This window comes from Rutilus rutilus (assembly GCF_951802725.1).
Source record: "Rutilus rutilus genome assembly, chromosome: 3".
Classification (NCBI taxonomy): domain Eukaryota; kingdom Metazoa; phylum Chordata; class Actinopteri; order Cypriniformes; family Leuciscidae; genus Rutilus; species Rutilus rutilus.
In genome coordinates, this window is record NC_140211.1 from 37695647 (window position 1) to 37711232 (window position 15586).

The 15586-nt window shown below is 41.2% G+C and overlaps 1 protein-coding gene across 1 annotated transcript in view; it reads right to left on the reverse strand.

Moving 5' to 3' along the window:
- The window catches only part of pcdh7b (protocadherin 7b), a 132575-nt gene extending 119954 nt beyond the window's left edge, over positions 1–12621 (reverse strand). The window contains 1 exon segment of the mRNA XM_084405163.1: positions 7265–12621. Within this exon segment, the coding sequence (XP_084261289.1) occupies positions 7265–10351 (3087 nt within the window). The 5' untranslated portion in view covers positions 10352–12621.
- Positions 12622–15586: the final 2965 nt, after the last annotated feature.

Here is a 15586-nt window from a genome sequence, read left to right on the forward strand (position 1 = left end):
AAAGAATATGCTGAAATATACACTCAAGCTGTGATCGCAATTCAGTTGAATTGCAAGTTGCTGTGTTGCTTAGAAACTAAATAGCCTTAATAAATAATTACTGTTAACTATGTTCTATTTGTTTTGCAGTTCTTTTCACTTTATGAAAGAAATTAGCCATTCTAGGATGTGCATTACAGCTATTTTACTACGGTTATAGGGCTTTCTGCTTTGGATTCTGCCTAAAAAAACACTACCTAACTGGTAAAAAAGTACTGCAATACACGACCTCTCATGGCTTATTGCCTTGATAAATCCTTATACTGACAGACACACAAGCGCGTGCATGACAGGCAAAAAAAAACTGAGTGTTTAAAAAAAAAATCTGCAGTATTACAATGTATGTGTGTGTGTGTGTGTGTGTGTGTGTGTGTGTGTGTGTGAGAGAGAGAGTTGTAATCCAGTGCACCCTGTGAGTTTGAACAATGTCAGAATTGAAGTACAGATGGGGGTTAAGCACACAAGACGATGACACCGGCACTTACAATCAGCACAGCAGCCAACCAATCAAGAGATGATCTCACTTTTTCCCTCCGCTTCAGCCCCTTCGCTTCTATTCTGCCCGCAACTGTCACTTTCATCGTTTTAGCATGATAAATGTTACAAGTGCATCTCCGTTGCTTCAATCAAGACTATTCACATGAAGATTGAGGAACAAGAGACTATGAGAGAGAAGATAATAGAGAATAAAGAGAGGAGGAAGGCGACAGAGGGACTGAGAAAAAGAAAGAGAGGCGAAGAATGAAAGAGAACGAGAGAGACTGCTGGGCACGCTCGAGCTACATCATGCTGTCAACGGGCAGCTGAAAGGATAGATTACTTACAGTAACAGGAGGAAAAAAGAAATCAAAGAGACGTTGCAGTACTGCTTGTAAAAGTTCAAGTGAAATCACTATAACTGCGCTCCAAAAAGAGGAAGATAAAAAAAAAAAAAAATGCTACTGTTTTCTGTGTTAACTTGGCTCTGTGTTGTATCAAAAACAGCTTTTATATTTCTGGCTTGAGTTCCACAGGTCATTTACATTTACTGTTTTACATACGCCCGTGTCAACACAGGGCAGTGGAAGCACAAATAAAACGTTGACCTATGCATGCAAATTAAGAGTTGGCCTCTATTATCCAAGATGATCTGTGACTCTCCGCTTTTGTTTGGGGATCCAGTTTTGAAGTAAATGAATAATTCTATGCATATGCTAATTTGCAAAGTATAATATTTGCATATGCATCAATTTCAAAAGTCCCTCTCTTTCTCTCCACATGGAAGTGTGCTGTCTTGAGTCGCATCTGAACCTGTGACAGATTTGGTCAGCGTTGGCCATTCAATGCTGGCGTTGAGCTGACAAGCTCTCCCTAATAACACAGCAATCAAGCCTGCAGCTGATCTAATTCTGTCCTGGGTCTCCATTACCCAGCAATTCCGTGCCATTGCATGGCGTGTTATTTAATGTGACGTGACGACGATGGCGTGTAGTTAATTTTACGCTTCTGTATTGTGATGAATAGAATATACGGCTGCTTGTAAATGCAGCTTGATTGCTTCATTGATTGAAGGCTAATTCTCAACTCTGAGGTTACTTGGCAAACATTTTTGAAAATACCGTAGATAATTATAATCTAATATTTAAAGTTAATTTACTAGAAAATCAAGTATTTATAAATTAAAGGTCATATTCATGTACACACTCTCCTCGTGCAACTCATAAAAACACCTTGTATTTAATGAAAATAAGCTTCTGTGATTTGCATGGATGTTTTGCTGGCAGCAATACAAGGTGAATTGCAAAAGCACACAAATAAATATGCTGGAGAAGTGATTGGCATTTTCATGGCCATGTTTATGTATTGCTTGCACATGTCCAAAATGAGCGATGCTTTGGTCCGCCAGGCACATGTATGTAAAACAAATGCAAGCTGGAAAGCGTGGTTAAGGCTGAAACCACAACAAACAAGCCACACTGACCTCAAAAAGACTTACAAATCTCAGCTATATCCGCAGACAAGACTAAGGGCCCTATTTTAACGATCTGAAACGCAAGCATCAAACGTGAAACGCAAGTAACTTTGTGGGCGGATCTCGCAAATCTAAAATGGGTTGGTCTGAAGTAGCTACATTACTCATAGGTGTGGTTTGGGCGTAACGTGCGATAAACCAATCAGAGCGCCATCTCACATTCCCTTTAAAAAGCAGGCACGCTTGTTCCATGGCGGATTGCTATTGTAACGGCGGATTTGCCAGGCGCACGCCAGCAGCGGTTCACAGCCGAGGAGACCGACGTTCTCATCAGGGCCATAAAAGACAGAGAAGTGACATTGTATTGGGATAGGAGAAACCCACCCAAATTAGCTTCGGATAAACAGGCGTATAATAATTTGGGTAAATGTGTAAGCTAGATTTATGCCTATTTTTTTCACATCTTCATGGACACCATAATGATTTCCTTCGTGTGGTAATATTTTTCCTTGTAATTATGTATGGTTTGCAAAAATGGGAAATGCTGCATCTGTGTAGAGTAGAGAAGCAAAGTGTATGCGCGTTGTGCACACGCTACATTATGGCCAAGCATGCGCCCTTAAAATAGCATCTGAATAACGCGCCACTGACTTTAGACTAGGTTTTTCCTGATCTGTGGCGGAATTGTTTTCTGAAACTGCAAAACAGCACCATGGAACGTTCGCGCCGGAACACGCCTCCTCTTTTCGCTGAACCGCACCCGGGAGCGCAAGTTCATTCCCTAAGTTACCGACGTGCGTCTGTGGAGGGAAAAGTCCGCTGTGCGTCGGGTGCAAAATAGGAATGATACATTCTTCGGTGTACAAAGTCAATTGCGCTGGGTGCAAGATAGGGCCCTAAATATGGAGACGGATTAGTACAAACCAAACCATTTTGCGCTCTCAAAAAAAATGAGCAGAAAAAAAACTGCTAGTTAATGACAGATATTTGATTCAAATGTTGATCTTGGCTCAAAATAATGAGGCTGTTATAACCCCAGCCCTATTTGTACAAAATAGGCCAGAATCATTTTCTTCTGTGATTGACACTCATGCTGTTCGAATTGCATTTAGTCTCTGGCTCTCCGCTGACCTAGAGAGTTATAGAATCAGGGGGAATTATTAAAGACTGTGTTTTTGATGGTTTAATCCATGAACAATTATAGTATTTTTTCAGTAAATTTCACCTCTGTGTCTTTGGAGCGCTGAAGCATAAAGCTAAACTCTATCAAATTTGCAGACAGTAAGAAATATTTTATTTTCAGTAAAAAAAAAAAAAAAAAAACACTCTCCCATCCCATCAGAGACATTATCTTTGTTTAAACCAGCTGAATGGGGCATATATAATGCAATAAAGGCATTAACCAGCAGCTGAAAACAGTGTTACTAACAGCAAACAACCAGATATATTCTTTCAGAGAATGGCAAAGAAAAGCATGAGGTGTTGATAACTGTGAAACACCTTGATATATTACATTTCTGTCTTGCAGGAAGGTAGCGTCTCCCCCCTGCATTAGGTTAAATTAACAACAGCTTGAATGTCTCATGTGCAACGGGACATGGAAACACTAGTATTGTCCGGATACCTGTCTGGGGCGATCGGCGCGGTGTAGTTTCTGCTATCAAGACCGAAGATGTTGGGTGTGTGTGTGTGTGTGTGTGTGTGTGTGTGTGTGTATGAGTTTCTGTGTGTAAGGACATTAGGGGGATGTAGGTAACATGAAACCAGACCACACATTTATGAGGCCACTGCACTCGATCCCTCTCAACACTTACTCACACACACACACACACACACACACACACACACACACACACACACACACTAACACAGAGAACAGTAGAGACCTTTCTCTAGCCTGTTAACAGGGCCCTCTTTCTAGTTCCTGTCTCTTTTAGCCTTTCCTCCACTAGAGAGAAAAAGGAGAGAGGAAGGGGAAAAGAGAGAGCATCTCAGATGTCAGACCACAAGAAATGAAATCAAACACGATCAAAAAGAGCTGGGCCTTTTCACAAGGAGAAAAACACAGGTAGTTTTCATGGATGACTTCACCAGAGGGAATTGTTCTGTGAAGAGAAAATGAATCTTGTCCAGAAAACTAGGTATTTCAAGTCTGTTACAAGACACCATTAATAATACCACTGTATGTTCCCCATCATTAATTTAAAAGCTACATGTACATTCAGATAACAATGAGGTCATGTGACCTGTTCTGACTCTGTATAACTATATATCTTATATCTTTTCTATATCTAATTTATCTAATTTTACCATCCAGCAGAAAGTTAAACGCTACCTAAAATTACTGAGCATTACTGGAAACCCACTTAATAAAAAAATAAGTTTTACACAACAGCTATATTTAATACAGTTACATTAAGTATATCAGACAGTAAGGCAGTGCAATTAATCCGAAAAATAATTGCAACGCATGTTTTTGCAGCATTGAGAATTGCAATTGAGCGCATGACTGGAATAACCAATCAGAGGTGTTTCATTAAGTCATTGCGTAGAAGAAATCCACTCAAAATGCAGTTTTTGTTTAGCGCAAGCTCACTGATTGAGTTCTATGCTTTTGCAAATCCTCTCATTATAACAAACAAGATCTATATAGTTCAATGTAGTCAGCTTTATTGATTGTAATGGTAGTTTTCATGAGAGCACAAAAATGAAGTGATTGAAAGCTTGGAAAGTGCTCTTTCCTCAATTTCTGTGTGCATACTATTCACAATTTGAATAAAAGTTGTATTTTTCATGCAGCTAACTAATGGCCATGTAAACACTGCAATGTTTCAGGAGTGGCAACTGCATTTAAATGCAGGAGTGAATATGCTAAATTATAGTTCAGTGTGTGAGTCACAAGCGAAAAATTTATGACTGACATAGTGATAACCATAGCAACATTTTGGTGTCTTGTGGCTGTGAACAAGAAGCATGCAACATTTTAATCCATTCGGTGGTCACTATTTTTGACAAAAATAATACTATTGACCAAAGACACATTGTGTTTGGTAATTGTACTGCGTTTAAACCGTGTTCTCATTGGACCAGTTTGGATTTGTAATCTACATAATCTACATAATGCCCCCTTACCGACCCCAATCATAGAAAAAAAAAACAAAAAACTAAAAAAACTGTAAATTATATTAAGCAAACTTAATAATCAAAATTACAATATTAAGGGAAATAATCACCAATTATGTTTTCTGTGCTTAACACAGCTGTACTTAAATCTTACAGCATTATGACACTCGTCAAATCAGTGATTCATCAAGAATTAGTGCTTTGAGTCCATTATGAGTGTGTCTGGCACATTTTCCCTTCATGATGAGTGACAGAGGCAAAAAAGAGATTGGGAAGGAAGGTAAATACAGATAAAAAGAATTTTAAAAGGGGGAGAAATTAAGGTCATCATAAAAGTAAAAAGAAAAAAAAAGGCTTCTCCTGACAAAACCCAGCTGGGAATAAATTAGGCTCAAAAATGAAATTCTAATGACTTCTCTTTATAAAGTATTTGATATAGACTATTATGCTATCTTAATGGGATTTTGCAAGGGCATGTTGGCTACTCCTGATAACACTCAATAAAACATCTAAAGAGCTCCTCTTAAATTGTCAGCAGGGACGTACGTAATGACGCTGGACTTGATCTCGCTTCTTGCCAAGGACGTTGTAATTGCAAACTGGTAATAGTGTAGAACCCTTTTGCTCAGCACCCTGTGAAAGTCTGCTGCATTTAAATGGACAAACAAATGGACGGATCGTACAAAGCACTGCAGCTTTCAAATAAAAAGCGAATAAATAAGTATCTAAGCGGAGAACTTGGACACACAATACATGCGGCGGGGCAGCAAATGGAGGCTGTATGTTAAATATGCATGAGATGTCCCAAAGATGAAGGCATCAGTACTCCTTTCGTGGAGAAGTGCAGACACCTAAACAGCCCATCAGAGGGCTGTTCAAGAGGGTAGAAAAAAGGGAGAGAAATAAAATAAATACAGGACAGAGTTGTCAAAAGAATAAAAAAAGCTGTGCAAGGAGCCAAAAAAAAAAAAAACATAATGAGAAAAGAGAAACAAGTGGGATATTGGACGGAGGAAGCAGGCATTAAAATGGAGAGTAGGTGATTCTAAATGCACAGTGGGGGGAAAAAGTGTGAATCAGAGAAGATATGTACAGTACATAAGAAGATATGAAATGAGTGAGGGTGTGTAAGAGAGAGAAAAGGCTATCTTGTGGCTTGAGTTTAGAAAGGGCATTGTTTTGGAATGCAAGGGAGGACACTACTTACAGCATGTTAGATAGGAATCAATAATGCATTAACCACCTTAGAAAACACATGAAACAACAGGGCAAGTGTTCTTTTCCTGGCAAATCTGGACAATGAAAGAGCTGGCTTCATTTTGAATTAACCTCACCAAGCGCTGAAGCGCTCTACAGGACATGGAACAATAATGATATAAATTGATTATTTCACACGTGTGCCATATAATTTAGAAAGCCATTTTATGGCTGCTGTAACAAAGGGCATGTTATGCTTTAAATAATGGAATAAATGACGAGGACAGTACAAGAGCTATTGGGTAAAAATAACGACAAAAGAATGTGAGATAAGAAAGAGAGAGAGTGAGCAATGAGGCCAGATTTCACTGCTAGGTCACTGAATTTGCCTAGACACACAAGTGCACAGGAATGTTAAATGTGACCTCCTGCCCAGATGTTCCCAGTCTGTTCGGATATGCACATTTAAACATGACACCACAACTAACATTCCACCTTTTTCAATCTTTTCTCCTTCTGCTTCATCTCACTATCCTGCCCCCTCCCAGGAAGAGAAAGAACTAACCATTCGATCCTCTGATGCACACACACACACACACACACACACACACAGACGAATGTCATCATCTGCCCTACAACTACACTAAAAGATGTGCCAATGTGTCCACAGCGTGGCCTCGGCACCCCGGGTGGCCCAGCGGAAATGATATCCCTGACTGAAGAATGCCTTCATGTCGCTTTTAGCATTACATCTAAATGGCACTATGAGGCGAAGCAGGTCGATACAGGGAAACAGAAGCATTGGCTAAAAATACATATATCCAGCATGATAGTATTACAGTGTAGGCTGAATAGTGTTGGTGTTTATAGACACTCAGATAAAATCTTGAAGATTCAAGTATAAAAAATGCGATTGGTATCATAGATTAAAATTATAAAAGATTTGGTTCATACCTGTTTGTTGTACTTGTTGATGGTTTGGCTACTGTAGTCAGAACAGTGGTCTGATCCGATGGATATGTTATCTCCAGTGCCGACAAATGTATTGGCCGGCGGCAGGTCCTGAACAGCCTGGTGCTTTTTTCCCGCTGTGGGCGACTGAGGGTGCAGCTGAACGGTGGGCAAGGGTGAGCTGGATTTGTAATGGCGGGCAAGATCTGGGCTTCCGGGGCCACCGTTGACGGACCGATAGCGGCCCATTCCTGGACTGTCTGACAGTTTCTCATTAACGCCATCGTAGCGCTGCCCATTTGGCTTGGATGCCTCTACCGTGACAATGCTGCTATATAAAGGCTGTTTGGACTTTTTCTTATTCTTGTCCTTCTTAGGTTTCTTGCCTTTATCATGTTGCTGAGGTGTGAAGAAATCCTCATGGTCTTTCTTTCCAGCCTCATATCCGTTCTTGTTCTTGGGACGGCAGTAGCGGGCCATGACGACCACCAGGATGATAAGAATGACAGTCATGATGCCTGACACAACCCCTATGGCGATGCTCAGCCGTTGCTTTCCCAAGTCATAATTGGGGTCTCCTGCAATGTCAGCATTGAGCGGTGTACCAAGACTTTTGGCAACTTGTGCCTCTACAATAGTGGCGTTAGAGAGTGTTTCATTGACGTAGATGTGGACTAGTGTGGTGGTGCTTTGCGACGGAACCCCACTGTCATTCACTTGCACAACCAGGCGATGAAGGCCAAAGTGTTTTTGCTCTAGTTTGCCAACTAATGAGATTACTCCAGTCCAAGAGTCAATTTCAAACAACTTAAACGGATTGCCGCCAACTATTCTGTAGCTGAGGTTTGCATTAACACCTGTGTCGGAATCAGTAGCTGAGACAGTCCTCACCACCGTCCTTATATTGCTAGAAGGAGGAAGCAGTGTGTATGAGCTATTCATTGGAAAAGTAACAGTAGGAGGATTGTCATTTACATCCATTACAGAGAGAGACACCGTGGCTATAGCTGACCGGGGCGGATCACCTCCATCAACAGCTTTGACACGGAACGAATATGTGTTTTTTTGCTCACGGTCAAATGCCATGTTTGAGAAGATGGTCCCTGTGTTGTTGTCAATGGAGAAAATGTCTTCTTCTTCCTCAATGTATAGACTCATGTCTGCATTTTGTCCTTTGTCGGCATCCATGACCGTTATCATGCCAACGGGGCTGTTGGGTTGCCGGTTTTCCGGTATGTAGAAAGTGAACACATCCTGCATGAACTTTGGCTCGTTGTCATTTTTATCCGCCACCAGGACTACCACAGTGGCTGAGCCCTGCAGAACAGGCATGCCTTTGTCTTTGGCGATAACTTTGAACTCATATCGTTCCGTCTGCTCCCTGTCAAGTATGGTGTTAACACGGATGTCACCGGTGTCTGCATCAATGGAAAATATTCCGTTCACAGAGGAGTCCAGGGAGTAAGAGATCTCTGCATTTTTGCCACTGTCTGCATCTAAAGCCAATACAGTGACGACACGCTCACCTGGAGCATTGTTTTCAGGAAATGAAACTTCCATTGTGCTTTTGCTAAAAACTGGTGGATTGTCATTCATGTCCCCCACTTTCACTATTAATGAATTGTTGCTAGAGAGACTAGGGCTCCCAGAGTCAACGGCAACAATGACTACGTTATACTCCTGCACTGCTTCATAATCAAGGAGTGCTGACGTATGGAGAAAGTACTTCTTTTTATTCATTTCACCCTCAACCTCACTAGCAGGTTTAAGCTGAAATGGAACATCACCCACTACGGTGCACGTCACTATACCATTTGGTCCTTTATCTCGGTCTGACACTTGGACTAAAGCGATGGGTGTATCGACAATCACATCCTCCGCCACATTAGCCACTCCGTCTTTGAGAAAAATGCGTCCGATTTTTCGGATGTCGATATTGGGGACGTTGTCGTTTTCGTCTTTGATATTGATGACCACTGTCGCCTTGTCAGTCTTAGGAGGCTGACCGCGGTCACGTGCCATGACTGTGAAGCGAAGCTGGCTCACGTCTTCTCGGTCGATTCGGTGCAAAACACTGAGCCAGCCAGTGCTCTCATCTAGCCGCAGCAGTCGTCGCACTGACTCTGTGGCTGCTCCGAAAACATACTCAATCTGTCCATTGACGCCAACATCAGTGTCGCCCGCTTTTAGCTGGAGTATGGGGGCACCTGGGGAGCTGTTTTCTGGCAGGTCTGCCTCATAAACACTCTTCTCAAAGCGTGGGTTGTTATCATTCACATCTGTAATCATTACCCTAAGAATGGCTTGGGAGGAGCGTGGGGGGTCGCCCCCATCTCTAACGCGCAGAGTCAGCTCATAGGAGTCGCGTTGTTCTCTGTCCAGTGCCCCTTTGATAATAAGCTGCGGCTGCTTCTCTCCGTCTGTGGTGTCAGCAACTTGAAGTTCAAAGACGCTGCTACGGCTCGCCCCCTCGTCGAATCTCCGCTTGCCCGTGTGAGTGTCAACACTGCCGGAGCCGGAAGTTCCGATCCGTCTGACAGAGCTCTCGCCGTTGTCCTGAATTAACTCGTATCGCTCAATTCCATTCCGACCGAAATCTCTGTCGGTGGCCGTGGGTAGGAGATAAAGTGTGCCAATGGGTCTGTTCTCCTCAACGGAGAGGGTGAGAACAGGTGAGGGGAAAGACGGCGTGTTGTCGTTTATGTCTAAAATAATCACTTTGCCCTCATATAGATCAACCCAGCTCTGCGCGGGTCCTATCATGGATACTTCGAAATCTATAAAACATTCGTTCTCATCAAAAATCATTTGACACTGCGGCAGCTTTTCGCGGTCTATCCGCCGCTCGTTCGTGCTCAGGTCTCCGGTCATGTTATCAATTTTGAAGTACTCGGAACCGGATTCTAAGGTATAAGTCACATCCATGCCAGCCGCGATGCTGAGGTCCGCGGCTACATTGCCTACCCGGACATCGGCAGGACCCTCCTCAGCCAAGCGGTACCGGAGCACTTGCTTGGCTGCGGGCTGACTCAGCAGCTGCAGAATAAGAAAGCAGTATCTTAAATAGTCCACAATGACCGTAGTCCTCATTGTTCCTCGCAGATTTTCCGGCTAAACTGAATGATAGTTTTGTTTAACAGTTTTTTCTCCTCCTTCTCGCTTGTGTTAAAACGCCTGTTTCTCACTGCATGCGTTTTCACAACCGGATAGCTCTCTGTGGTTATCAAACTCAGGCAGAATAGCGCATTTCTGTTATGTTTTCCCCTCTCAGACTAGGCTCGCGCTATTCCTTTTTTGGATTTGTCCATCAAAAATATACACAACACTGACAGAAAGTATTCACAAATTCATTCAATATTAAGCTTGAAACAAACATGCCAAAATTACTTGCTGAGACTACTCCGTCTTTGCCATGACTTGACATCGCCGAGTCTTCATTAAAGGCAGCGAAGCCAGATATTCAATCCAATGCGCAGTCAATTCATGAGGTTTTAAATCCAGCTTTCCCAGATGCCAGTTCTCCGCTCCAGATGATATCCCACCAATACGGATTAGAAACTGAAATATCAGAACTTCTTGTTCTACGGATAAAGCCGCAAACGATCTGTCCTCTCCGTGTGCCGTGTCCGCGCGCACAGATTTCTCCAGTCCACTCAGCTTAATAGTTCTCTCACTTGCACCAGAAAAAAAAAAGAAAAAAAAAATCTCCGCAGTGCCACTGTGCTGTTCAGCCTTAAGGCAAAATGCAAAACTGTGCAACAATGGAGTTATGATCCTGGCAGAGATGCTAGGAATGTGGTTTTAAAATTCCAGCGCGAGGACTGTCCCTCTGTCCAGCGCGCGCCTCTCACCTGCAGCAGAAGCGCGTGTGTATCTGCCGCACTCTGCGCGCGAGTCTCTCTCTCGCTCCCTCACTCTCTCCCTCTCTCTCTCTCTCTCTCTCTCTCTCTCCACCCCCTGTGCGACAAACAAGGCTCAACTTGATCGCTTAGTTCTACTGTTTGAGGAGTGTCTCTTCTTTTTTGTTCGCAAGGGCATCTTATAGCAAAATAGTGTCATTTACTGTCCAGAAATGAGCATTTGGAGACTGTTGGAGGTGCACTGTGCGAAATATTAAACGCCTTCCAGAGGGACTGTATTTTATTTTTTTTATTTTTTTTAAATGAATTATATTTTTGCTGAGGTCGGATGGTGTCGCGCAAACCAAAACTGTCTAGCCAACCGTCAACTATCTAAAATATGTTCAAAGATGTTTGCGATGAATCTATAATAAAGTGTGAAATTATACCGACAGTAGCCTATGTTTTATCGATGGAGTGCGCGTGGCTCGTAACGGAACTGTTGCTACGGTTACAAACAAGACTATTTAGCACATTTTGACTAGTTTGTGTCTAATCTAACTTTGGGGAAGCACGTATTATTTAATGCAAAATGCGTACTTTTAAATCGCCTATGTAGGCTATTTTACGCAGTCATATTTTAATTGGGATATCTTAGAAGTGGTTTAGTTTGATAGCCTATGTTATTTATTTTAACAAATAGTAACGTGCCAGCATATTTACTTAACCATCCGATAATGCATTCACCTCAATCATTCGATTTTAAAAAGAAGTAGTAGTACAATCTGGTTTTGTTCACACCCCAAACCACTCCGTGCGTCCCAGTTCATCTCGGTTACGGTGCCCACTGTGGCTTTCCAGGTCTTTTAGAATAGTATGTGTTTTCGTTCGTGTGATGTTTTCTTCGGCAGAAGTATGCGGTGAGCTCTTCTACTAGCCTACATACTCACGCTTTTCCATCTGTTATGGGCTTTTTGCGCAGAAAAGGCACCACGGACAGCGATCGACGCTCGGTTGACTCACCGGTGCAAAGGAGTGAGAGAGTGAGTGCGGTGACTCTCCGAGACCAGAACTCTGACCATCAAATCCACAGCGCAGAGGTTTTATATAGTCTACCTCTTTTAATAAGTACCATTCGCGTTCCCGTTTGGTGCTGTATGAAATGTATCTAGTAAAGCATTTAATCCGTTAACACTTGTTCGAGGAAATCATTCCTGCAAACTGTGTTTTTATTTATTTTTTTCTCTTTTTTTTATTTATTTTTTATTTTTATTTTGCACTTTGCAAAACTGTGGGGAGGAGGGTTTCGGGGGAGATGTGTGCGGGTTTGCCCAGCTAAGAGAGCCGAGCTGAGCTGTGACTGGACCAAAGCTGCCGCCTGCAGAAGGAAGCCCCGCTATTCAGAATGTGAACAGTGCGCCATATGTCGCTACACAGCGCCCTCTGTTGTCCTCTTAAAATTATACTGAGCAAATTAGTCATTACTGCATATGTGTTGAGCTAGTGTTGTAGTATGTGCAAAGCGGGGTTTCATAATATATCTGCATAGACTGTCGTCTATCTACTCTCTTTCAATTTTTGAGTCACATTCGGGCACCATTTTAACTCCTATTCCCTGCAGTCCGTTTCTCATTTAAAAGCACTGTCACTCATTAGGACGTTAATGACATTTGAAATGAGTGCTTTCAAAAGCCACTAGAGGGTGTTACCCTTTTTAGTGTGGAGAGCACGGAAGTTAAGAGGTCAACTTTTTAATATAGTCACTAATTTCTTGGCTCCTCTCAGGTGGATGTTGAAATAGATTTTTTTTAATATTCTTTTGTTTGTTGGTCCCAGTTCACCTAAAATGCATTCATTGTTTATAGCGACTAAAGCACCTAAAACATGTAAAGTGGACATTTAATAACATTTGCAAGCAGATGGTAGGCCTAATACTTTATTTTGATGGTCCCCTACGAACATTTTGTTGACTATAAGTAACTTTGCAATTTCATGTCAACTAACTGTCAGAGTAGACTGTCTGATTAATATCTGCCAACTCTTTATTGTGATGGTCCTCCAGCAGACATTCTATACTATAAGTGACCTTGCAAGTATAAGTCAACACATTCCAGCCATAACCCTAACAGTCAACTAATACTCTACTAACACTCTGAAAATTAGTAGACATGTAGGTGCAATGTTACTTATAGTCAACAGAATGTGTTAAAGGCACCATCAAAATAAAGTGAAACCAAGGTTTGGATATTTGTACTATTTTAAAATCATTTTTTCACTATAAAATGTCTGATAATTAAATTTTATGATATTTTAGTTGTTATTTTTTAAAAACAAAATAAAAGAGTTGTTAGAAAACTAAGATAGATCTAATTAGGCCAAAAACTCTATGCAGGTACATCACAAAAAAAAAAAAAAACAAAAAAAAAAAAAACCTAAATTATTGATTGTGTCGAGAAAATCAGTCTATAAAGAATGATCTGCCAAACATGGGGAAATTGCATCAGCAAACACGAACAGAGGTTGCAAGTCAAAACAATCTGACAAGCATAGACATTTTTACTGGATAGTCATGCATAATTAAATATTACAGAAATACATCCTCAAAAATCACCACCGAATTGAATCAGCATTTATGTGAGCAAGTCTGAAAAAAATGTGGTGGGCTTTTAACATGGCCAGGTCATTTATCATGGTCAGGTAAACATTTTAATGTCACTTTTTGTAATATTAAGTGACGTGAAGATATGTGATGGTAACCCATACCCAAAATACTTTGTCCTCTGCATTTAACCCATCCAAGTTAGTGCACACACACACACACACACACACACACACACACACACACACACACACACACACACAGAGAGCAGTGGGCAGCCATTTTTGGGGATTAGGTGTCTTGCTCAAGGGCACCTCAGTCATGTCCTGCTGGCATTGAGAATCAAACCCATGATCTTCAGGTAACCAGTCTGACTCTCGAACCATTAGGCCACGACTGCCCCACAAATGAAAGGTAAGCATAGGTTTAGACACTGTTAATATGTGGATATATGGCTCTAAAACATATATGTGACCCTGGACCACAAAACCAGTCTCATGGGTCTATCTTTTGAGATTTATACATCACATGAAAGCTGAATAAGTAATCTTTCCATTGATGTATGGTTTGTTAGGATAGGACAATATTTGGCCGAGATACAACTATTTGAAAATCTGGAATCTGAGGGTGCAAAAAAATTGAAACATTGAGAAAATTGTATGTTCGCAATTGTGCCGCATTCACTCACAAAAATAAATGTTTTATATATTTACAGTAGGAAATTTACAAAATATCTTCATGGAACATGATCTGTACTTAATATCCAAATAATTTTTGGCATAAAAGAAAAATCTATCATTTTGACCCATACAATGTATTGTTGGCTATTGCCACAAATATACCCATGCGACTTGTGACTGGTTTTGTGATCCAGGGTCACATATATGATCCAGTACCAAAAGGTACTGTAATATAACTTTGTGCCAATTATGAGAAAGACTAAGAATAAGGTATAATATTGGTGAATAGTTCATTTCAGTGAAGACTGGCTTGTATAAGCGGAGACCAATATGGAGGCAATGAGCAGAAAAATAAAGAAAACAAAGCTATTTATGTAACAAAAATAGGCAATAATTAAGCATAAATGATGAGACTACACTACAAATCATTGAAGAGTTTTTATTTTATTTTCTTTTTTTCATTTAGGAGTTGTTAGCAGCTTTTAGTTTTGAACGAGATAACAAGAAGGTGGAGGGGGGTGTGCAGAAAAAGACTGAATAATATCTGTGTATGATTGATAATAAAGTGCCAAACCTCAGAGAGTGAGAGTGGTAGTGAGAACGTGTGACAAGAATAACTCCGCTTCCACACATTATATTGCAGAGGTGCCACTGAAAGGTGTCACTGCAACTTTTACAAACGTGATGGAAACTGTTCCATTGAGGTTTATGCGCTCATTGTAAAGGCTATAGCTAATCTAGAGTGACACAGGTGGATCAGGTTTCTTTGGACCGTGCATTGCAGTTGGTTAATATGTTCACAATCCATGCAAACTTAAACCCCTAAGAGGGTTAACATCATTTTCATACCTGCTCAGCCACTTCTTTGTGGTAATTAGTCAATCACTTCCTCTGCACTGTTAAAAGTTGAACTTCAAATAAAACGCAGCAAAGCATTTGTTTCAACATTACAGCTTTGATGGAGCAGATATGATATCTTGTGGTCATTTCAAATGGGATCATCAACCGGCAGATTAGAAAATCATTTGTTCAGCGTTGTTCCACATGATAGCTTCATTTTTTATCTCGGATCTGTCATGTGCTTTGCCAAACAACCATAACAATCCTCCCAGCAACAAACACACCCACACTCCTCTGTGTCTTATCGCCTTTTGTTTACTGCAGTTTAGTTAGATGAGGTATATGTGGGCAGTAACTTACACCTGAC